The sequence below is a fragment of the Hippocampus guttulatus genome, chromosome 5 (genome assembly GCF_054856545.1).
Source record: "Hippocampus guttulatus isolate MCC_2025c chromosome 5, RoL_Hgut_1.0, whole genome shotgun sequence".
NCBI classification, from domain to species: Eukaryota; Metazoa; Chordata; class Actinopteri; order Syngnathiformes; family Syngnathidae; genus Hippocampus; species Hippocampus guttulatus.
The window spans coordinates 9,841,993-9,867,738 of NC_141265.1; the positions used below are offsets into that span (position 1 = coordinate 9,841,993).

Below are 25,746 nucleotides of genomic sequence, written 5' to 3' on the forward strand. Positions count from 1 at the left end.
GTGTGTGTATACATATATATATATACTGTATATATGTATATATATACTGTATATACACACACAGTAAATGTTGGTCAACAGAAACGTGTAGTCTCATGTTTACACAAAGCGTCATTTAACCAAAACCACACTGATGCAACTCGGGCTGCCATCACTTGTCGAGAACCAAAAGCACATTCACAGTCACATTCTATTTTGCTATTTCTTTGCACTCTTAGGCCATGACTGTGCTGTGGCAGCATGAGAAATTGTTGGATCCAAAATTAAAGCCCAAGGTGCTTTTGAGAAAGTGTCATTGTCCCAGTGTGAGCTCTCGCAGTGGGCATTTCACACTCGCTAGAAAGCATATGACAGTCAGTGTGAACTGTGCCACATTGTTGGCTCATAACGCATTAAGCAATGGAATGGAATTATTAGTGCTGAAATTTTAATTGGCTAGTGGTGTTTCAGCAAACTGCCTTATATTTTGATTATTTACTGGAAATCTCACTCTATCCAATTACTATGCAGATAATTAAATTTTTGACCGTGGTTTCTCCAGGTACTCCGGTTTCCTCCCACATTCCAAAAACATGCGTGGCAGGTTAATCGAACACTCGAAATTGTCCCCAGGTGTGAGTGTGAGTGCGAATGTTTGTTCGTCAAAGTCCGCCCTGCGATTGGCTGTCAGCCAGTTTGGGGTGAACCCTGCCTCCTGCCCAAAGACAGCTGGGATATGCTCCAGGACGCCCGCAACCCATGTGAGGATAAGCGGATTGGAAAATGGATGACTGATGGATGTTTGAGAAATTGTGGCACTCAATTTATTCTAAAAAAAAAAAGATACGGTACTTTCCACACCAAAAAGCCCAATAGAAAATCTTGAAAAGTAAGCTAGTGTAGCTCACCTCATCCTGTGGTCTCTTTCTTTCTTGGCGTTACCATGATTCAAAAGAGTGTAACCAATGCAGAATTAGCATTTCAAAGGGCCAAATGTATCTTGCTGAGGGTTTTTTTTTTGTGCATGAGCCATTAAATTATAAGCGTGATTTGAAAATGTAGATCTACAGAACCGTTAAATAATGTAACATTTCTCTTCAGAGGAGGTCAATTGATACTATTTATATTTGCAATTTTCTTGCAATCTTGTTGTTTTAGTCCATGTGTTTGCGATGATCTGAGCATTGCACATACGTACGTAGGTGTTACATTTGGAATGTGAATTTAAATTATAATTTTTTTTTTACTTTGCCGGAAGAGTCCCACCATCGCCTCCCCATTGTATAAATATTCATAATTATTGTCTACTTTTGTTTGTTCTATGCTTTGCAATGCTGCTTTCAAACTGAACTGATTTAAGAATTACAAAACTCTTTCGTCATCAATTGGCTGTTGTCTGAGACAAATATTGTATTGTCTGAGAAAAATAAAGCCTCATTGAAACACGGGGATGAGGCAATATGTACATTTTTAATTGTCAGTTTCACATAAGGTTGAGTGTGTAGAAATCAATCATTGTGCCAATTTTTCGCTCATGTGCGTAGGAAGGTTTTGCTGGACTTATCTGTATGTTTTATCAACGTGATGCCACACTGCAAACAAGAAACCTGTTTTGCTCTAACGGTGTCGACCTGTGGATTCTATTGGACTGCAAGTGTTTGTTTCTCTCTCCCCTGACGAAGCAATAGCATAATGAGGTGTAGAGCACTCATGATGCTGTGCAACTCAAATGTGCAAGAGATGCGCATTCAGCCGCGCTTATCTCCTCGACACTTGCCACTCTCTTTTTTTTTATTTTTTTTTTTTAGCATTCATGCATACACGGGTAGACCCAACACATGTGCATGTCCCTTGTTGTAATACCCACACACGGTGAGTCAGTGAGTGGCAAGGACAGTCACGAAATCCACAAATTCTTAGCTGTACTGATGGAGTTTGGAAACAACTGCCAATTATTTTTGTACTTATTGTTTTACACCAATACCTGTGGATACATTGCATCTAACTGCTCTGCTCCTTTGGCTCGGTTGAAGGTTTTTTTTGTTGTACAGCACATTTCTGAGGCAAGGCAATTTCAAGGGCTTCAAAAAGTCATACAATAAATCTAAAAGCGAAACTGCAATATAATCAAAATCTTGAATTAAATAAAACTACATAACAAATTAACCATAAACGAATACTTTACGGAGGGAGAACATTTTTAAATCAGCTAAAAAAAAAAAGATAAATCAGACGTGACAAAAGGGACCAGTCAAAGTGTGTTTGAATTTGATTTAATAAAAGGCAGCAGGTCTTCAAGTCTTGGTTTGAATTAAGAACAGAGAGGTCCTGCAAATCTTGAATTTTATTCCAGATATGTGATGCATAAGGCGTAAACGCTGCCTCTCTTCTTTAGCTGTAACTCTGGGGACAGAAAGCAGACTTGTCCCACAAGACGCAGACCGGGGTGTATGAGTTGAAAGACCCGAGGATGTAGTCAAGCCTCCTTTTCTACCAATTATTTGGCAGCGGAACCTATTGATGAGCCCCTTTTTCTATTGCAGTGTTCCCTTTCCAGGCTGAGGCCAAAGAAAAACATCCCTCCTTTTTTTTGTTGTTCCTTGGCACCGATAATCCACCAGTCATTGACCTACTCCAGTATTCTTCCTTCCTCCACTCTCTCCTCCCTCATCCTTTTTATTTTCCAACTCTGTTGGTTTCCTGTTCTTTCCTACCATCTTCCTCTCTCATACCTCTTACCATCTCTGTCAACCAAAACCAAGGCTTTGGCTTTGTGCATCCATCGTGTTTGCCGACAAAGACCAATTGAAGCTTGCGGGAATCCAAGTGGCAGCTCACTACAGCAGTACATTGTAAAGAGCTACAAATGAATGTGTCATATCAGCGTAGAAAATGAGCTTTAATGTGTGATGTTGTGAAAGAAGAAGAGCAGAACTGTGATATTGAAGCGTACAGTGCTGTAAAACCAGCTTAATGCCGACTGTCATCCTCATTATTATGGTCTGTTATCTCAGCTCGGATGTTAATGAGCAGCTAAATGCTCTCGTGGAACACTTGGACTGCACAGGTATGACGATGGCGGCTAACGCAGTGCTTATCTGCCAGTGGTATGTGAATTAAATAAAATAAAAATGTCACCTTACCATTTCTAATGCCCGATTTGTTTCGAACAGATGTTTTCTCCCGGTACACGTGTGGTGTATTTTTAACAGCTTGGCAACATTCTGTCTCTTAATCTTCTCTTCCAACTTGGATGTATTTTTTGAGGTGTTTTTTGGAAAGTGTTCTTTAGCCCTCTCACCGTGCTGCACTGTTTTCTTTATGTGCAAACCTCTAATTTGCTTCAGTTACGGTATTTACAACCAACTCAATAAATTATCACATTTATCATCTAGAGTTGACTGCAGTTTTTGCTGTTCTATTTTTGAGAATATGATATTTTGTGTGGTGGCACGGTGGGGACTGGTTAGTACGTCCACTTCACAATACAGAGGTCATGGGTTCGATTCTGGCTCTGACCTTCCTGTATGGAGTTTGCATGTTCTCCCTGTGCCTGCATGGGTTTTCTCCAGGTTCGTCCCACTTTACAAAAACATGCAAGGTGGTTGAACAGTCTAAATTGTCCCTAGTTGTGATTGTGATCACTCATACAGAAAATATCAAATGCTCATATCAACCCCCTGCAATGACACAAAGGTGAACATTCTGAACTCACACTATTTTGCCGGGGGGGGGGAAGATTTTTTTTTTAACAGCTCGTTTTGGGTTTAGGAATCAAATGCCATCCTTGAATAAATCACACTGCTTATATGCATTAATTTCATTTCTCTTTAAGGACTTGGAACAACACGTTGCTCCAGTTAAGCATGTAGGGGTTAATGTCATGCGGCTTGATGATGCTAAGAGGCACCATGCAAGTGTGTGACCCAGTGTTATTTGTATATCCACAGCCAGAGCAATGCATCATAACATCTTTTCAGCGCATTCTCAACCACTCCCAAGATCTGTCAACATTTTCTTGATATCCTCTGGAAATCCGGCATCACCTTTGCACAAGGATCAAATACACAAGCTCTGGACTTGTTTTTCCATCAATAATGCCCCGAAAAGAACATTTAAATCATCCTTCTGCAAAACTGCTGAAGATTAAAGTTAATTTGCCAATTGCACATTGCATAGTTTGAAATTCCTTTACTGTAATTCTGGTATTGCTACTTTTGAGATACAGTAGGAGAGAATGATTTACAAATAAAAGCAGTGATAAAATTGGCATTTATCAGGGATTCTGTGGCATTGAGGCATTAAAGAATCAATCTGACCATGACAAGGCTTTTGTTTACAGTATCACTCCACGTCTTAATCAAGCTTGCCAGTAAAAGGGCGACTCACTGGAATGCGCCAAGGCAGCAACACGGGCAACCTTGACTGGCCTGCTTGTCTTCATCTGCCTCAGATTATGTGGGGGAAACCCAAGAGTCACTTAGGCTAGTATCCATCCATCCATCCATCCATCATCTACCGCTTATCCGGGGCCGGGTCGCCGGGGCAACAGCTTTAGCAGGGAAGCCCAGACTTCCCTCTCCCTAGCTACTTCTTCCAGCTCTCCCTGGGGGATCCCGAGACGTTCCCAGGCCAGCTGGGTGACATAGTCTCTCCAGCGTGTCCTGGGTCTTCCTCGGGGTCTCCTCCCGGTGGGACATGCCCGGAACACCTCACCAGGGAGGCGCTCAGGAGGCATCCGAATCAGATGCCCAAGCCACCTCATCTGGCTCCTCTCGATGTGGAGGAGAAGCGGCTCGACTCTGAGCCCCTCCCGGATGACCGAGCTTCTCACCTTATCTCTAAGGGAGAGCCCGGACACCCTGCGGAGAAAACTCATTTCGGCCGCTTGTAACCGGGATCTCGTTCTTTCGGTCACGACCCATAGGTCGTGACCATAGATGAGGGTTGGAACGTAGATCGACCGGTAAATTGAGAGCTTCGCCCTTTGGCTCAGCTCCTTCTTCACCACGACAGACCGATACAACGTCCGCCTCACAGCAGACGCTGCACCGATCCGCCTGTCGATCTCTCGCTCCCTCCTGCCCCCACTTGTGAACAAGACCCCAAGATACTTGAACTCCTCCACTTGGGGCAAGATCTCCTCCCCGACCCGCAGGGGGCACTCCACCCTTTTCCGACCATGGTTTCAGATTTGGAGGTGCTGATCTTCATCCCAGCCGCTTCACACTCGGCTGCGAAACGCTCCAGTGAGAGTTGGAGAGCCCAGTTTGAAGGAGCCAACAGCACCACATCATCTGCAAAAAGCAGGGATGCAATACTGAGGCCCCCAAAACGGACCCCCTCAACGCTTCGGCTGCGCCTAGAAATTCTGTCCATAAAGGTTATGAACAGAATCGGCGACAAAGGGCAGCCTTGGTGGAGTCCTACCCCCACTGGAAACGTTTCCGACTTACTGCCGGCAATGCAGACCAAACTCTGACATCGGTGGTATAGTGACCGAACCGCCCGTATCAGGGGGCTCGGTACCCCATACCCACGAAGCACCCCCCACAGAACTCCCCGAGGGACATGGTCAAACGCCTTCTCCAAGTCCACAAAACACATGTAGACTGGTTGGGCGAATTCCCACATACCCTCGAGGACCCTGCTATGGGTGTAGAGCTGGTCCACTGTTCCACGGCCGGGACGAAAACCACACTGCTCCTCCTCAATCTGAGGCTCGACTTCCTGACGGACCCTCCTCTCCAGCACCCCTGAATAGACCTTACCAGGGAGGCTGAGGAGTGTGATCCCTCTGTAGTTGGAACACACCCTCCGGTCCCCCTTTTTAAAAAGAGGGACTACCACCCCGGTCTGCCAATCCAGAGGCACTCTCCCTGTTGACCACGCGATGTTGCAGAGGCGTGTCAACCTGTAGGCCCTTAGGCTAGTATTAGCATGTAAAAATACATTCATAGACCACAAATTAAAAAGTCATAAATTTTTTTGAATGATGGTTAAAAAAAAAAAGAAGATTACTAAAGTTTTCTGGAAGGCACCCTAGCAAAGCAGCCTCGTCCTACATGCCCAAAAATAACAGCCTTTAATGCTGAATTACACATGTAAAAAAAAAACAACAACACACCTGCTGTCTAGAAGCCTGCCTGGTGGATTCACCTATGAGGACAACTTCCACCACTCAGGGAATAGTGGGAGGATCAAATAGCAACACGGAGAAATTAGCGCCATGTTTTTTTTCATCCCGCCAAAATGGCAGTGTTTACATTTGATGCAGCGCATTGTGGGATGTGTGACAGCAACGTCCGGAACTCTTCCACCTTACACTGCATTTAAGTACATGATCCTAGACATTGTATGCTGTACTTGACAATGCCGGAACACATACACTTTAATAAGCTTAATGCAGTGATTGCAGTCTCAAGGATAGTGGAAGATTTTAGGATATAGCATAAACCTTGTGATTGGGATACTTCTTGGATGCCTTCCCTACGAGGCTGTCAGTGAAGGAAAGCCTCATCTCATTGATATGGGCCTTAACTCACTGACAAACATTTGCTCCTTGTCCAGGAGTTGATCATTGCGTATGACCAGGATATGGAGTCTTTTGAGTGGAAAATGTGAGGAACGGCTCAGAAAGACAGTGCTGGTGCACAGCCAAGCTAGACTGTGGAGGGGAACACTGAGAAGTTGGCTGCTGGCACTCTGCTCAGGGAAAGGACAAGTGTTAACGTTCACAACTATCTATGACACTCAGCACTGGGTAGCCCAAGGAACAGCTTTTGTTACCACACGCATAAATCTCATGCTCTTTATTGAAAGATTTTTGATACTGCATGTGGTTGCACATAAGACACTAGTCATTTCCATCAGACGTGTTTGTCTCACACATGCATTGATAAACTCAGGGGCATATTTAGTCATTCCGGGGCCCAAGGTAAGTCATGTGATGGTGCCCTCACAATCAGTGTACTACATTTTTGATATTGTTTATAAGCAACTAAATATTGTAAATTTGAAAAAAAAAAATTGCATGTCCTGTAAAACCTTGAAGATTATGTAACAAGTGAATCATCTGAACGAGATTTCAACATTTAACACAGTTCACCATTTGAACCGCTTTAATACTCATATTTTCATTCTGAAACATCACTCTCCACATCATCTCTACTACTCCCTTCTCAGCTGACACGAACAGCAGCGCTACAACAACAAGAGTATCTGGCTCTTGCTGTGGTCATTTACTCTCAATGTCATTGTGAAAAAAGTTGGAAGTTTTAGACCTTTGATTGGTTTGATTAAAAATAATTTGTTTTCTCCTCTGCTCAATTGGGGGAACTATTCTATGACCGGTAGTTATCTTATTATTATTAGTTGTTTATTCATTGAATTTTTGACATCTCTAGTTTGTTTTGCTATCTTTATCCTGAATAAAGAGAGATGATAAAATAGTCCATTAGATGGATGTTTATTTTTTTTAAAGGTGTGTAGTAAGACTAAAACAACAAATTGTTTTAAGTACTGTTGAATCAAAATTTATTACCGTAATCACCTTTTATGAGATGGGGGGCTGGAAATCTCGGGGCCCCAGACAATTGCTTGTGTTGGCCTTCTCAATTAGTTTCTGCTATGCCCCACGAAGAAAACATTTTGCACCCCCCAACCCCAACTGTCCGCCATTACTATAAATACTGTCATTTGTCTCTAAAATTATTCCAGTACACCTCTGCATAATATTTAATCCTCAACATTAAAGCAAACAAAAGAAATGTAGATCAACTTCCAATGAAGAATTACTTTGTTACAATTGTTTTTTTTTCACTCTGCAATGTTGTCTCCAGTACATTCGTAATTCCAGTTTCTCATTAGATTTCTCACTGTAACATTTTGAAACATGTTCAAATAGATTAAATTAGCCGACGGGCTCAGTATATGTGAGGATGTTGGTGTGCAACAGCAGTTAGATGCTTCAGTTCCCTCTGGATTTGAATCCCTGTTTTTACTGAGACGTAAAAAATCTTTCGTTTGGGGAAAGAAAACATTTTCCCGTTCGAGTCTAACTTCCTTTAGGCAAGAAGCAAGCTCTATTGCTTGGTTGTGTTTCATGTTTAAAAGAATGCGATCGCAACCGTGTCAACTGTCTTTGCAACTGATTAGAATGAAAATTGTAGGCCTTTGTGACCTGGCAAATGCTCTTCCGGATTAATGGTATTTAAACCATATGGCCTCTGTTTTCATTTCCTGCAACTGGCTTCTGCGGATAGTTAAGGACTTTACAGTTGCATTCCACATGTTCAGCCATTCAGGAGTCACTTTGACAGGTCTTTGGTCACTGCAAGAGGAAAACAAAGCTATTTGCAATGGAAGCACGTTTGGCCCTTCAGCAACAAACATGCTGCAGGAAGTTTTCCTTCAGCTGAGACCTGGAAGGACAGCTGAGTTGTCCCTGAACTGCCCTGACCCCGAGTGACAGTGGGGTTATAGTCCCTTTGTGGAGTTTGACGAGACAATACATCACACAGCTAGCACTCGCTTGATAGGAAGCTAAAGACAACTGGAGGACAGTAAGGGCAGGGCAGGGCAGGAAAGATGGCTACTAAAATCACCCAGGACCAGTCAGGAAGTTGACACTTTCACTCAGTTTCCTGTTAGGAAGGACATGGAGAGTTGCGGTGAGGACATCAACAACTCATATTTGACTTTTTGTGTGGACACAAATTTCTGGGCAGCTCCAAATAAAATTAGCCATCCGGATGAATCTTTGAAGCATAGACTCAAATTCACATTGGTGGTTATGCTTATGCATTTAATTTCTGCAGCCCATACGTAGTTGCTATAAGAATGCTGCTGTTTTTGTACTCATTCTCGTGGTCATCAGGCCGCTGCACGCACTCTCATCACACTATTGTTACTCGAATAATGTGCAGTACAATTTACCCGAATTGGAAAGGAGGGCTGTCTGGCAGCACTTGCCAACGTCTTAAGAATAACATTTCCCAAGTGACCACTATGCTGCGTTGTAATGAGCGAGAGAGTTAAGCGACCATGAGTAGAAGGGCATTGCTGCTTTGAGTAGGAAAGGACTGCAGATATGATTCTCTGAATACTTGATGGTCCTGCTGAGTCTCCTGAGCTTTTTTGAGCCTACACAACCTTGTTTTATGATGATCTGTCGAAAATAACGTGAACCACTGATCTAATGCAACAATTAGTAATATATGCCTTGAGCCTTGCTGACATTTATCACAAAGTAATCCTGATTAGCAGCTATAGTTCCTGCCACAGCACCTATTAATTTCCTAATTGGATTAACTGGAGTTTGAGTTGAGGGCAAAATAGCAATTTCACTTCTTACTAACGGCCTTGCGAACTGTAATCATTGGTTAAATTTAACACCTACAGAGCTTCACATGCTTGACAGCTCCCAAAATTTCAATTGTCGTTCAAAATGTTCAAATGATCCAAAGAGCAGATAAACCAGAGTATTTTTGTTTGTCATTTCTAAAAGGCAACAATATTGTTCATACTTTGCTAAGCACCCTTGTAGTTTAAATTGGGACTATCATAATGTTCCTTTTCAATTCTCTCTTGTCTTTTCAGGCACCATGAGACCAGTGCAGAGGAACTTCTACGAACCGTCTTCTGCTCCGGGCAAAGGCGTGGTGTGGGAGTGGGAGAACGACAATGGCTCATGGACGCCATATGACATGGAGATATGTGTGACCATCCAGAATGCCTACGAGAAGCAGCACCCGTGGCTGGATCTGACCTCTATAGGCTTCTGTTACCTCATCGACTTCAACAGCATGTCACAAACCAATAAGCAGAGCCAACGCAAACGGCGCCTTCGGAGACGGATGGATCTTGCTTACCCACTCATCATGGGTTCCATCCCCAAGTCGCAATCTTGGCCTGTGGGCGCCAGCTCCGGTCAGCCCTGCTCCTGCCAGCAATGTATCCTGGTCAACAGTACGAGAGCCGCATCGAATGCAATCCTTGCCTCTCAGCGACGGAAGCTCCACGGAGGGGCAGCAGGCAATATGGGTGCCACAGGGACCCTGACGACCGTGCGGCAGAGCAACACATTTGCTGGAACCTCTCTTTGGTCTCCAACTTCGCCTGGCACCAATAATGTCAGTATAGGAGGCGGGCAAGCCAAAGGTGAGCAGGTGCAGGTGCCATTGTCCCCAGCCAACTTTCCTGTGATGTCATCCCATGGCCACAACACACTTGCAATCAACGGACAGAACAACCTGAACCGACCAGGCACTCAGCGCATCTCTATGGCCAGTCCTAGAGGAACCATTCCACCAGGGTAATGAGCCAAGTCTTTTATTTGCTAACTGATTGTTTCTCTATAGACCCATTTTCAGCTTGTAAACAAAAATAGCATAATCAAGATGCACGTGCATTGTGGCGCAGAAAGAACGACGGAGTACGTTAATATGCACACAAGTCGACTAAGGTTTCTTGTAAAAAGTTCTTGTATACCATACCAAACCATTTTCTTGCGCTTATATGATCGGGTCACAGAGGCAGCAGCTTTAGCAGGGAAGTCCACACTTCCCTCTCCCCGGCCACGTCTTCCAACTCTTCTGGAAGGATCCCAAGCCGTTCCCAGGCCAGCCAGGAGACATAGTCTCTCCAGCGTGTCCTGCATCATTCCCGAGGCTTCTTGCCAGTGGGACATGCCCACAACACTTCCCCAGGGAGGCATCCTAATCAGATGTCCAGGCCAGCTCCTCTGGCTCCTCTCAATGTGGAGAAGTAGCAGCTCGAATCTGATGACTGAGCTTCTCACCTCTCCACCATCTCTAAGGGACAGCCCGGACCCCTTCCGCAGGAAACCCATTTCGGCCACTTGTATCCGGCCGGGATCATCTTCTTTCGGTCATGACGCACCGTTCGTGACCACAGGTTAGAGTAGTAACATAGAGCGACCGGTAAATTGAGAGCTTTGCCTTTCGGCTCAGCTCCTTCTTCATAGAACGATACAGAGTCCGCATCACAGTAGACGCTGCACAGATCTGCCTGTGGAGCTCACGCTCCCTCCTGCCCTCACTCGTGAACAAGATCTCAAGATACTTAAACTCTTTCACTTGGGGCAGTCTCTCATCCCTGATCTGGAGAGGGCATTTCACCCCCTCTGGATCCAGGCTTGGAGGTGGAGCACACAGGCGAGTGCGTCGTGGCTGAGCCTGCACCCATCGGGCCTGGCCGTGCTCAGCCCGAAAAGGCAGCTTGGGTCCCATTTCCCATGGGCTCACCACCTCTGAGAGTGGCCAAAGGAGTTAGGTGCCCTGTGAGCTGGGTGGCGGCAAAAGCCAGAGACTTTGGCGGTCCAGCTACAGAAACGAAACTAATTTCGCCTTATGGAAATGAAGTTTCCGAACCTTATGGGATTACAGAATGGGAGGAAGATGTTACAAAGTTCATCTTTATTTAGTGTCAAAACCAAGTGTTTACACTCGAGAGAAAACTGTAAGCCCTGATTGGGCCCTCGCCAACAGAAAGGAGAACTACATCTTCACAGTCAACTCTATTTGCATATCAGGGCGAGTAATGTAGCCACTGAGCCTGCTCGTTTGTTTTGATGCTTGTTATATTACATAAAAGGGAACTGATAATAGTAATTGTAATGACGGCGATCTCTGTGGGATCACATTGTAGAGCTACTTTTAACTTGCTGAAGTGTTCGGCCAAGGCAAATATCGCAAACAATAATGCAAACAAATTCCGAATTTAAGCTACATGGCGCGAGTGTGCACCAAAGCTCATCCCTGAATGAGTTGCACTACACTAGCAGCAAACACCGTGCCATTATTCTGCAATCCCTGACCACTTACTCAACATTTCAAGTCAGGGGGGTTAAGTTAAACCAAATGGTCACAAGAAGTTACCAAATATGAAATGAGCAACACAAATGCTGGCATTGCTGATTATGTCCTCGGTCCAGTCTCTTCTCTTGCTGCTTCTTTGAACGCATATGTCACTGTCACACAGTGGCGTTGCAGCATGGATTGTAGAAGCATGTGATGTCATCATCTTTCTGCTTTCATTAGCTGTGTGTCTGTTGAGTGGTTCGAGCATGAGAGGCGGTCTGTGGGTTAGCTATGGGGACCTTTCAGCCATGGAGATCAGGCTCCACAGGGAAAAAATGAATAATGGATCATGGAAAATTAGGGTTTGCGCAGAGTGGTTTGACTTCAGTGGAAAATAACAGGGAAATCAGGTTTTCTAGTATCAGTGATTTTGCAGTCCCAACCCATTTTTTAGCTTAAATGAAAACCCTCTCTTTGTCTAATTCCATTCCATTTTGTTCTAGCCTTCATGGGGAGAGAGAGACGCTTATATCTGTGACGAGAAGCACATAAATTAACTTTAAACCGACTTATTATGCGTGACTGAGAGTTCACAGTATTCACTCAATAGCAAATAGATTATTTTCTCTCTTCTGTATCTGCATGATGAGCCTACAAAGGTGATGGAAAAAGATGCTAAGAATTCAATGAGAGCACAGGTGTGCGGGGGCTTTCTCATCCGGCACTTTTGTGGAGACTGAGAGAGAAAGCTGCCGAAGAGGCTGGGGTGAAACTGAGTACAAAAATTCTCAGGCGAGTGGCTCAACATACAGGATGTACGTGGTAGCACACTCACTCACATGTGCACAAAGGCAAACCACTCGCACACGCTCACTTGTGGGAGGCAAACGGACACCAGGAATTTACACAGAATGTGAGACATCAGATTTTTGCACACAGCAGATTGCAGGATATGGAAACACAGATACTGGGCACCCTTTGTGATGCTTCTTCCGGGGGAGGGTGGGGGAGTCACTCTTTTACAGTTACATCACATTTTACTGTTAACATCACACCTTTCAGAGGTGCCAATGTCAACCAAGCATTGATGATGTGGTGTCAGTTGAAATATTGAAACTTTACTGGTGGTCTGAAATTTCCTTTTATTTCCGTTTGTCTTGTACATAAACCTCTAGAGCTAGAAAATAAAACAAACATGATGCCATGAGTCACGCTTATCTCCGTACATATAATGTGCGATTAAGTGCATATTCTAATCACAAACATAAATCTATAGACAGATAAACACAAATATTCAACTTGTTGCCGCTTTCAAACAGGGTGTCTTCAAACTGTTAATTTTGTCGCCGGTGAATCTGTTTTACTTCTTCGGAATCGTCTCTATGTACGACCATTTCACCGTCTAATCAGCCGTTATCTCCTTCCATATTCCTTCAAAATAAGACTTCTGCCCAACAGGAAGTCAAAAGAAAGGTCCGATATTGCATAACCCATAGTCCATTACACATTATATGGGTTTGAATTTTGATGAAGCACTCGCTTTGCTTCCCCCGCACCCCCCACACACACACACACCAAGGGGCCATCAAGGTAACCCGTTTTGAAGACTTGGACAACACCACAAGTCGTGATGATAGATCTTGAAGGAGCTTGAAAAAAAAATCCAATACACGATAGCAGAGGAATGGAAAGTGCGGAGGATTACTTAGACGGGAAATCAATTTCAATTTTATTTTAGTTTTTATGTTTCGTGCACATATTAAGATGAGGCTTAAAAATACAGACCGTTGGTAAAGAGGGAATGAACACTGGTCAGACAGAAGAGAGCGATTTGATTTGGCAGAGTGCAAGAGCTGTCAAGGTGGTTGGGTTCATCCTCTTTGACTGAATGGGCTCAAAGAGGTGCGCTCAACCAGATAGAACAAAGTGCTGTTCTTGTTTACAATACCGACCTGACCAAACACAACCACTTTGGCATTATGGAATACTGTTTGTATGGATTATATTATTTAATAGTGAATTAAAAGTTGAAAATGATTCCAGTCCAGTTTGATCAAAGCCAATTCAATAAATCGGGTTCCTTCAGCACCCCCAAACTGATGTCTTGAAACTCATGTCCTGCTAGTTTAAGTTACCGGTACACAAAATGATGAGCTGCAGTGCACTGCTTGCAAGATGCAATATGTCTTGACTTTGTATCAACAAACAGCATACATACGTGTTTGCCTGCTTGTTTCAGTCTGGCTCATTCTCTTTGATTTTTTTTTTAAGTCACTAAGTGGGCAGCTGTATCGTCACATTGCATGTTTGTGATGTAATCCTCTGTGGAGCTCATTGTGAGATCTAGCATCCCTAATTCAAGTTACAAGCTCTCTGCACTTAATGGTGAAGTTTGTACCTTCACTGAGAATAAGATACATTTAACCCTATTGATGAATTGTTTGATTGCTGTTCTCTAAACAACCTAAATTGTATACCCACTCCTAATGGAGTTTTGATCTGAGTTTGGCCTAAATACATCAAGTGGACCGTTATTTATTTATTTGATTTTGAAGTATTGTCATGGGAAGCTAGTACTGGAGGTAAATTGCAGTCTTGATCGAACTATGTGTGGGGAGGGGGGAGTACTCATGCAGCAGGAGTAAGCTGGATTTTGCTGGGCTACAGTGTGTCAAGGCGAAAGCCCTGCTTTTTTTTGCCCTTCGTCTGGCCCCAAAAGAGAGGCATCAAAGAAGCCAGTTGATGTGGATTCGCAAAACTCCTCAAAGCTGCGAGGCCAAAGACCTCAGGTCCCTCCTGGCCAAAGAGCAGAGTGATTTAAAGCTTTATTAGGTGGCGTTGAGTGGATGAAGTGAGCACCACCCCGTTTACACGTGAATACTGCATGTGACTTCGGGGAGGTCATTTGTGGAGCTCTTGTCCATTAATAAAGATACAATAGCCTCTTCTGCAGTCACCTAATTGAATTATGGTTGTTTGATGTGTATCTATTCTTTATTGAGACCGATGCCACAAAAGACAAAGAGTTCGGAAGTCGCATATGAATATGTGTATGTATGCTGTACACATCCAACTTGTTTGTTTCATTTGTTTTGTTAACCTCAAGTTGAGCATTTATGACAGTTTTTTTAAACAGTGTGATTAACATGATCATATAATAGAGTAGATTGGCACGGTGGGCGACTGGCCTCACAATGCAGAGGTCGTGTGTTCGAATCCAGGCTTCTTGTGTGGAGTTTGCATGTTCTCCCCGTGCCTGTGTGGGTTTTCTCCAGGTACTCTGATTTCCTCCCACATTCCAAAAACATGCGTGGCAGGTTAATGGAACACTCCAAATTGTCCGCCCTGCGCCTCTCGTGAGCATAAGCGGTTCAGATAATGGATGGATGGATGTCTTAGAGCAGCGATCCCTAACCTTTTTGCCCCACGGACCAGTTTTATGTCAGACAATATTTTCAGGGCCCAGCCTTTAAGATGTGACGGATAAATACAACAAAATAATATATGACCTGCATTAAAACTGCAGTGTTTTCGAAACATAATAATAAACCCTAATCATGACACGAGGATCGTCCTATCTGGCCGCAACACTCTCTGTTTGCCATGGGAATGTTTAAACGTGCCTTCAAAATAAGATACACCACGAATACAAAGTGCTTCAAAACTACGACTCACCGTCCGCGCATATTATGCAGAGTGGGCCTGGTGCGTGGGAATCTCCCGTTGAGATAAATCCATATTTTAAGTAGGACTCTTGATAATGAAGCCTTCTTTTTCTTGAAAGTCATAAGCTCCTCTTCTGTCTCCTGGTTGGGCCTTTTCCCCTTCCTAAACAAACTTTCCAAAGACCTTTGTTTTTTACTCAGTTTGCAAGCTCCTGGGTTTCATTTTGGCAGTAACATATCACGTGACGGAGAAGCGCACCTTGACCTGCGTGAAGAGTGATATTTATTTTTCAAAATAAAACAACTTTCAGATTCTATTAAAAAAAGAAAATAATGAAGTTATTTATTTATAGTTTCTGTGCGGCCCGGTACCAAATGACCCACGGACCGGTGTCAGTCTGCTGCCGGGGGTTGGGGACCGCTGTCTTAGAGTATTGCTCTTTTTTTTTACTACTGTGCAGAATAGGCTTTAAAAATATCAAAAATCAACAGTTGTTGTCATATGCGGTGAAGTCAAGTCAAAACTCTGTTCGCATGGATCAGACCCGTCCATGTGTCAGACTGTCTCATTGTATCACATCATATTGAATACAGGACCTTCTCATGTACTTTTCTTTCTCTTGCAGAGTTCCTGCTCTGCCAGTCAAAAACTTGACTGGGTCTGGACCAGTGCATCCAGCGCTAGCAGGTTGGGTCAGCTAAAATCTTTCCTTCGTGGTGAAGATCTTACAATATTACTCACGATCATTTTCTGTGTGTGTGTGTGTGTGTGTGTGTGTGTGTGCGCGTGTATGTTGTCACATACGCATCAGGTATGACTGGTATCCTGATGTGCGCTGTAGGTCTCCCTGTTTGCCTGACCCGAGCACCCAAGCCCATTTTGCACCCACCGCACATCAGTAAGAGCGATATGAAGCCTGTGCCGGGGGTTAACGGGATGCGGCGCAAGACCAAGAAAAAGCACCTGAGGAAAGGTAAGTTGGAGGCAAACATGGTGGAACGGGAGTTGTGCGGTGCAGCGGAGGAAAATGTATCAATTAAAGCAAATGCTCTGTTCATTACGAAAACTGCCTAAAGGGTTTGTGCACACTGGAGCACCCACACCTGTGTGGCAGTAGCTTAATATACTGAACCAAACTGTGACTGCTCTCCCTTTAAGTTGCCAAAGAACAGTGGCCCTCAACCTTTGTAGCATCACAGACCGCTTTAGTACACACTTTTTGACAGACATTTTTATTCAGTAGAACAATGCACGATCAAAAGATGACAAGATTGATTGCTGCTTTTGTCCGGTGGTTGGCAGCTAGTTGTTGGCAGCTAAACTGCTCATGTTGACATGAGCAAGCTGGTCACATTTTCATGCTTTCCGCTTCATCACTGGGGTGCTGCGTGTCCAAATGATTCAACAGTTTTGTTGCATTGCCTTGTTTTTTGGCAAGATACCTTTCACAAATTTCCATGTCTCATTGGTGATACAGCCACACAAGCGATGGGAAGGAATTTCTCTTGTCAACATAGCTTCATCTTTGGAAGATTACCGGTAGTCCAAGTCATGGCTGCCCATCAACTGCGTGTTAAACTACATGTTTGGTCATTGTTACTATGACTTTCTGTTTTACTGTTTTTTTTATTTATTGGCAGATTGTGTTTGTGTTTCAATTTGCTAACCAAATTTTGGAGGAAAAGCTTGGCTCTGATTGGCTGAAGTCTCACAGATGGACATGCAAGCCAAACAAGGCAGACGGGAACCAACTAGCTTTTCTACTCATCAGCTGGGCTTTGCAGGCCATGGCCTGAATGAAAACGGATCGATAGAAGCCGTGGAAACTCTGGACCTCCCAAGGGAGTCTTTGTCCCAATTGATCAGTGAGGCTTCCATCTTGAGCCTACACTGCAGTTGTCCTCTTAGTCAGCTCTTTACAGCTCTTATTGTGCCACACCACTTGTACTCCTTCACTTTGACCTCGTGAGGTTTTGTTATTAACCGTGTCACTAAGAGGATTGAGCCAAAACTCTCAGACTGTATACTATCAATTATCTGCAGAGTTTATTCATGGAACAAAAGATCACATCTGTATGTTGTTTTCATTTAGATTTTTTTAAAGGCTGTCTACAGTTTGTGGTTGATCCAATTGAATATGATGCAAGTTGAGATGTGTCAATTTTCACCGACGTCACCACAACTGTTCCATAGATGGCTGATAACATCAACATTGAACGAAACATCAGACAATGGGTGTTATGAATTGAAAGGAGGCAACATTGTGGTGCAGTGTTCAACTCTTTCTGCCTAGCTGAACCGAACAAAAAGACATTCTGGCGGAAAAACGCATTGGCTTCAGTGGTCTGCTATGTGGGTGTGCTCTGAGCCATGCCACACTGCTTGCACACATAAAATGATGATACATGCAGTAGTTGAATGATGACTTGAACATGTACAGTGGAGCCTCGAAACGTGAACCCCTCTGAGGTCATACAATACGGAGTACAACTTCATATTTTAAGATAAAAATGTTGTTTACATGACATCACTAGACTCCCGCATATCTTGCAAGGCATCACTAAATTGCATGAGCATTCAGCATAGTCAACATTTAGATGAACTGTGTGTTTTTACTTTTTCTTTGTGTGGGTGTGGGTGTGTTATCTTATCACCACATACATTTACCAGTGATTGCAAAGGGGAGAAATGACTATCAGAGTGGAAATGGAATTTGCACAGAATATTCTGTCCACTTAGCCTTTTTAATGTTGTGCATGTGTGTGCTTATAGTTTACTGTATATAATTTCTGCTTTGTGCGACAAGGCAAAACCCCAGAGGATGTTGTCAGAAGATACACAGACAAAATTAAAGTGGCACCAGATGAGGTAAAACAAACACACACACAGGTGTGAAAATATGGAGGGAAAAAAAATCCACAGTTCTGGAGCATGGTGACTGAATTGTTATTTGGCTTGTGCAGGACTGTACCATCTGCATGGAGAGGCTGACCATGGCATCAGGCTATGAAGGCGTCCTGCAGCACAAAGGCATCAAGCCAGAGTTGGCGGGCAAACTTGGCAAGTGCGGGCATATGTACCATCTGCTGTGCCTGGTGGTCATGTACAACAATGGCAATAAGGTGGGGAAAAGCTTATGAGCCAGCCATTATGATGTCACTCTCTAGGCTGGGATTACAAACTCTCAGCATCTTTCGGCTTGACTGTGCTGCGCGGTACGAGCAGACGATCCAACTCCGCAACTGTTCTAGAGACAGAGAGCCTTATCAGATCAGTCGTATCCATCTCGAAAGCCCAGCACTGGGACTTGTGGGAAATCATTATGAATTCAGCTCATTTTGGTGCAGTTGCATGAAATATTAACAGTACTCCTTTTTGCAGAAGCAGAAAATGCAAGCACATTCGTTTGTGCAATGATCACAACTAATTAAGATTAAAACACACAAATGTTTGGAGGCTTCATTTTTCTCCTATATTTGTGCTACGCAAATGATTGGACAATAAATATGAAAATGCAAACACCATTCCCAGAAAGCCGCTGATGTGCTTTGTGCAGAAAACAAATGAGTCACACAATACAGGGGGAATACATTGAAGCGCTTTTAAAGCCTAAAAACCTCTCAAGCCGTGTTCTTTCCTTAAGTTGAAGCATAGATGCTGAAGTAGGGAAGTGATGGGCTGAATTTCATTTGCTGCATGTCAACTTCTACAGGTGCCTCTGCATACGACAATAAGAGTCAGATCAAAGGATGCCTCTTGCTCCGTCTTGAATGCTGTATAATTCGCAATGACTGGTGGCCACTACTTCAAATAGATTGAAAGAGGACCTCATCTTTTCTCACATAACGGCACTCATTACTCCCAAGCAGGATGGAAGTCTTCAGTGCCCAACATGCAAAACCATCTACGGGGAGAAAACAGGCACTCAGCCTCCCGGGAAGATGGAATACCACGTCATCCCTCACTGCCTGCCCGGCTACCCGGACTACAAGACCATTCGCATCGTCTACGACATTCCTGCCGGTGTCCAGGTTGGCACTATCAGACTTCACTAATCCTCCTTACTTTTTTGTGCTCTGATCCACCTCCTTTCTTCTCTAAATCGCCGACTCTAATGCGGCTGCTTCATCCGCTTAAGTCTGATGATTCTTGTACCGAGGTGAGCGATGTGAGTCGCTAAGAACAAAGAGGCTGGAAAAAATAGAATCATCAATCTTTGTGTCAAATCTATTTCTCAATTCGTAGTGTGTTTTAACACTGAAATGTCGAATGATTTACATTGGGTTTTTTGCAGCCTATGTTCACAACAATTGAGAGAATAGAAGGCTGACGATTTGACCTGACTCTCCATCGGTGCTGTAAAATGTTAAAATGACCTTTTGAGAGCAGGCTCAGTCTGCCAAAGGCTACAGCACTGCTCAGCTGTCATGTTAGCACCGCAGCCACATGCAAGATTCTGCCAAAGGCTACAGCACTGCTCAGCTGTCATGTTAGCACCGCAGCCACATGCAAGATGGACACCTCCAGCTCTCATAGTAAAGCCAGTGTACCTTCATCTCTTTCCTCTCCAACCCCCAGTCCACTTCCCCGGTTTTTGGCATGGCACTTACAAATAATTTGGTATTTACAGATGCATGTTGAGATCGGTGAGTTCCGTTTTTTTTTTTTTTTTTTTTTTTGTTTTTTGGGACTGTCAATGGGAACCTTACGTCGAACATCAATTGGCATCAACTATATATCGTTACGGGATTGGGCAGAGAAAAGTCGTGGCCAACTCTAGTTCGATCATTTGATCGCATTAACTATGGCCAGCAGACGGCAAATGTGGATGTGTTTTGGATGAGATCCCAGTATGTCACAACACTGTGTAAGGTCCTAAAACATTGTGGATCCTTGTAAATGTGACACTTACAAGCAGCTTGTGATTGATCAAAGTGTTTGTCACATCCAATCTTCTACAAAGGCTGTCACAAAAGAGAGAAAAGATGACAGAGGTGATTTAAATTTAGAATTAGAAGAGATGATGTAATGTACACGCACACACATGGCAAGCATGCACACACACGATAAAATACTGCTACTACTCAGAGGTGGGCGCGTCAGTAAAATCTGACAGTCGGTCATTCACCAACAGCTGGGCCGCAGGTCCGTCATCTTCAGTCTGTTATTTTTACAAGCTGAAGCAAAACTGCAATTGTCAGTTAATACGCCATTGTTATTTCAACCACACGTCATTGCTAAATTCATATGAGAACATGGTTACAGATAACAGCATTGTTCATCTACCTTTGTCGGGATACTATGGGACAATGGTCTGTGGGACAATGGGAATCAAACGATTCCATTGTAAATGGAAATAAAAGTTGTTTACTATATATACTGTATGTTTCAGACCAATGATCACCCCAACCCTGGCAAGAAGTTCAGCGCAAGGGGTTTCCCTCGGCAGTGTTACCTGCCAGACAACGAGAAGGGCAGGAAGGTGAGCCAATCCACACAAGAAGTGGTTTGTGGATTTTAAACTTGCTGTTTTGGTCAGAAGAATGCCTCCGTCTACCATAATAAAACAGCCCAAATGTATCATTCCCCATTTATGTGGAAATCTTAATTTAAAAAAAAATAATTCAAAGGCGGTTAAGAGCCCCTACAACCAATACTCCTTGTATGAACTCCTCACAGCACTCCCCCCCCCCCCCCCCCCCCTGCATCCCACAGGTCCTCAAGCTGCTGATCACAGCCTGGGACCGACGCCTCATCTTCACCATCGGCACTTCCAGTACCACAGGCGAGTCTGACACGGTGGTGTGGAACGAAATCCACCACAAGACCGAATTTGGCTCCAACCTGACAGGGCACGGCTACCCGGACGCAAACTACTTGGACAACGTCCTGACGGAGCTGTCGGCCCAGGGAGTGGGCGAGGACAACGTGAAGGACTGAGAGACTCCCGAGCTGGACGACGGAAACACAACACATCATCTGCTGCGATTAAGACGCTGTGGTGGCAAGGCAAGAGCGACAGAAACAAAACGATTGTTGTGATCTTTTTGCTTTCATTTTGATTACATTTGACATTATGCCCGCAGCATGTATGCGTCCTCAGAGACTTGCGGCACATGCGTCATGTCAGTGTTGCCGCCAGCAAATGTGTCACTGACCTCTTTTCGAGTCAAAGTGAAGCATCTGCACTTGTAGCGCGACAAGAAGGCGTGATTGCGTGGCCCCACCAACGCCGCATAACGAATGTCGAGGAAATTGCTGCAATAAGATGAGGTGCCAATGAAGCTTATCTCACTTGAGAAGACAAATTGTAAAGAAAGACACGCATATGATTTTTCTTAAGGAGTGGCTTCTCCCTTGTTTAGTGAGGAAAATGAAATATTGTAACACATAGTGCGACTTTTCTGTGAGTTCAGAAAACGTGTGCCCCCATCGCTGAAGCAAGGGCTAAAGAAAGTGTGTTTTATAGTACATGAAATAGATTCGACTGACCCAGAAGCTATGAGGTATTTTCCAATGGGCATTTGTTACATTGCTAACCTTATGGGCTGCCTTTGAAAGGGGCTGTGACAGATCCTAGCAGACATTTGGAGGCTTGCTATGAGATGTTGGAGCGTACCATTGCGACATTCCAAGGTTAAACTCATTTGTTTTGTTGACACTCTGGGAAAGCTGACCTCTGTGAACATGAAGCCCCATGTTGGTATGCTCTCAATTGGAGGAAAATGTGGCCTTGGGTCTATCCATCATTCTGCCATACATGAGAGGGAGCATGTGACTGCATGCATTGAGATCCTAAAGGTGTCGGCATTTTCCCTAGGAGATCCATCTTGCGATATCTCATCTCTCCTGAGAGGGTTTTGTTTTAATACTCGATCGAACACGCTGCAGTGAGCACTGCTTTCCTTCTGCAGGGAGGAGCGGTGAGGCAAGTTCTCTTCATGAGCAGCGGACATCCTTCAAGGAAACATGCAAATGTTGCTTTATCGCAGCGGAAGATGCATCGGAAGCATTTTGATTTCTTCTGTGTATGTGTTCCGCTTTCCCTCAAAGATGTTGTGCCCAAGAGCTAAAGATGGTTTGAAGATCCCTGCTGGGGATCTTCATGGTTTGGGTTTTTGTTTTTTGTACTTGCAGATGAAAGCGAGGTCAGCGCTGACTTTCCACAAGAGCATCTGATCAACTTTAATGAGGTGGGATGTTGATGTAAACTTGTTGTGGAGCTCATTCTGGAGCAAATCAGTCTTCCACAGCAATTTGAAGCAGCAGCTTTGCTTCCAAGTTGTTATTTCTTTTTTTTATCGTCTTAAATGACATTTTAAACCTTTTTTTCCCCCCCTAAAGTCATCTTATAGTGCTTTGGAGGAAAAATGATTTAGAGAGGTGATCTGCCCGACTATTTGAGCTTAGTTTGATTGTATGGTCAGTTTATTTTTATACCTTAAACATTCACTTACCCATGAACTTAGCGATACAAAAGCAGATGTCAACAAGATACATAAAAGCTGGCAATGTTGTCAGTTTTTCAGGGACTGTTTACTTATGTATGACATGTTAATGAGCGTCGAATATAATAAGTAGTGTTGGTGTATGCTACTGTCCGTACCTTCATGTAGAATGTGTGTAGGTGACTTGAGTAAATATAGTCAGTGTATCTCTGTCATTAGTCGGGGAGCCTAAACAGCATGAGCGTTGTCATCCTCCCTTAGGGTCCTTTCTAGATAGGAAGTCAACTTTTTAGTTCACCTTCAGTCAAAAGCAAGTAATCAACTGGTAATCACTGTTCGATTAATAAACAGGAGCCACAGATTGGTGGGGTAAGGCTTTTTTATTTTTTAAAGGCCCTGAAACCTTTTTTTTTTCTCACAATGTAATGTTAGCTTGCTCTGTATTGTGAGACGTATGCAACTGGGTGATGTGTCACTTTGCTGCTGGAGCAGCAGGCCTGCGGCTGCTTCTGGTGCCTCCTAAATCAATACAGCCTGTTGTCATGTTTTCCGGTTTTCAACCACATCCAGCCAGGCGAAACATATATGTGAGCAGCATGTCTGTTACTATTGTGTTGACTAACATGGCATTAGAAGAGCTGGAGGTCACCTTGAAGAGCAGCAAGCCGAGAGTGTGTTCTGATGTGTGCAAGTGTTGTTGTTGTTTCTCTTTTAAGCAAAAACAGCAGTTTTCTCTGGGGGTGACGCACCAGCGGGAAAACCTGTCTGCCTATTTGCTGCAGTTCAGACTTATTTAATAATAGTTATATAAGACCACGGAGAGTATGTCCACCACTTTCTTAGAGCTTCATTGCTTTTGCGCTCTTCGTGAAGCAGATCTCAACTAATATCAAACGTTCAGGGATTATTATTTCATGTCTAAGGGAGAACCAAATTCATTTTAAATTATGGTCTACAACCAACATCTTACGAGTTGAACGCATCTTTCGAAGTGAGTTGTTGTTGTTTTTTTCCCTCGAGTTTCCGTGATGGATCTTCTTTGACTCTTGGTGTACTGATTCACTCTGGATGACACAGCTCTTGTCTTTTTATGCAAAAATGCGTCTGTCCAAACGTTTTGTAGCTGAAATGATCAGCCTCCTAGAATTTGTATCCTAGAAGAATTTGTGTGTAAGCAATCGCTGCATGAACTATTTTTTCCATCAGTTCGCCTCACCGAAAGAGGTTTTTTTGAAAGATACTTTTTCAGGGGCTTTAAAAATAGTTCTGTTTTAGTTTTTTCCTCTCCATCCACTTGGATATTGACTGCAGTCAATTTAAAGTGTGCATGCATGTTTTTGGAATATAACCTGTGACTGTGAGGAACACATGTGCCAACGTGCCGCATAAAAAGGTTCCTTTTATTCCAGTTTCAATTTGTGATCTTATTTAGGCTGTCTACTTTTCTCTCCCCCGTCACAAGGCAAAATAAATTGAGACCAATCATTGTTTGGACCTCCTTTCACTTCTGGAGGCCTTAGCAAGTCAGAACTATCAGGGAAACGTCCACATTGAGTGAAGTCTATTGAAGAAGAGAAATCCAACTGTTTGCGCCTTGAACATTTTGTCGCCCTTTAGACTTTCAGGTGTGTACAGACTTTTGCGGAAAGGAAACATGCAATGCGGTTTGGTATGCCTGAGCGACAGAGAGAGCTTGTTTATGCAATTTACTATTTTCGAAATGATTCATTTGTAGCAAGGACAGTGATATTTTTGGGTTAGTAGTTGTTTTCCTTGTGGGGTGCCTCACTCTTGTCTAGAATAAAAGCTGACATATACGTATTGGAAAGCATATATTTTTTGATGTATTTTCTGATTAACGATTGTCTTTGCGATAACTATGTCATTTGATTCCAAGGGGGAAGTTATGATGTATCATTGGGCGCAAGATGTAGTTTTTCCTACTGTAATCAAAAGTCATAAATGTTCAATGCTTATAGTACATGTACACCTCTTTCAAATATACCTTAGACATTTAGTGTGGCTATACTGTCTGTTGGTATCTCTTTGTCTCTTTGAGTGTGCGTCTTGCAAGACAAAAATCATCGGGCCGCGTCATCCTTTAAAAAGACATTCATGTTCTGCCCGAGATGCATATGAGCTACTTTCGTGGCAATGCGTAGGAAGTCATCACGAGCTCCTCTTTAGAAAGGTCAACCAGATGATGTTGTCATCTTAGCACGGCTGTGTATCTTGTCGCAGAACATTTTCATTTTACACGAGTCAAGGAGACATGGCGTTTGGCTGATATCAACTTTTGGGACATGTGCAACATGTTTCATGTTTTAATTGACATTTTCAATTCCTAATTTTGTGGTTTGACATGACTTGAGCAACAATTTTCTCGTTCAAACTTGAAATGAGCTTAAAGAGACATGGAGACTATGATCACTATAAAGGGCTTTTTAATCAAATAATCTGTCTTTATTGAATCGCGTTGACCTTGTTGCATGTTTGTGTCTTTCTTGTGGACAAAAATGAAAAATAAAGTGCCCTCAGTGGGGGTGATTTTTGTTTCACCTTTGTTACCTCGGCGTTCATTTTATTCAACTCTTTTGTGTGTGTCTTATTTGTGTTTAGCGTTACTTCCTGCAGCTCATGATGTGAATTTGAATGTGCATTACTGGTCATTCTGAGCCTCTGTCAACTGAACTGCGTGAGTGCCGAAGCCAGTGTGTGCTAAAGGACGTGACGACCCCTTCCCTGCAGCACTGACCCAGTAGCTCCCTTTTATTGGTCACGTCCTGTCTAATCGTCCGAAGAGCTGGGAAACTGCTGCGTGGTGCAGGTAG

General features: G+C 43.5%; 1 protein-coding gene across 1 annotated transcript in view; it reads left to right on the forward strand.

Annotated features, from left to right (window-relative positions):
- The window catches only part of dtx1 (deltex 1, E3 ubiquitin ligase), a 33,150-nt gene extending 7,677 nt beyond the window's left edge, over positions 1 to 25,473 (forward strand). Inside the window, exons 3-10 of the mRNA XM_086111427.1 lie at positions 9,580 to 10,294; positions 16,093 to 16,154; positions 16,279 to 16,440; positions 18,274 to 18,335; positions 18,431 to 18,589; positions 19,337 to 19,498; positions 20,860 to 20,949; positions 21,183 to 25,473. Coding sequence (XP_085967553.1) covers positions 9,580 to 10,294; positions 16,093 to 16,154; positions 16,279 to 16,440; positions 18,274 to 18,335; positions 18,431 to 18,589; positions 19,337 to 19,498; positions 20,860 to 20,949; positions 21,183 to 21,407 — 1,637 coding nt within the window. The 3' untranslated portion in view covers positions 21,408 to 25,473. The remainder of the gene's footprint in view (positions 1 to 9,579; positions 10,295 to 16,092; positions 16,155 to 16,278; positions 16,441 to 18,273; positions 18,336 to 18,430; positions 18,590 to 19,336; positions 19,499 to 20,859; positions 20,950 to 21,182) is intronic.
- The last annotated feature ends 273 nt before the right edge of the window (positions 25,474 to 25,746 follow it).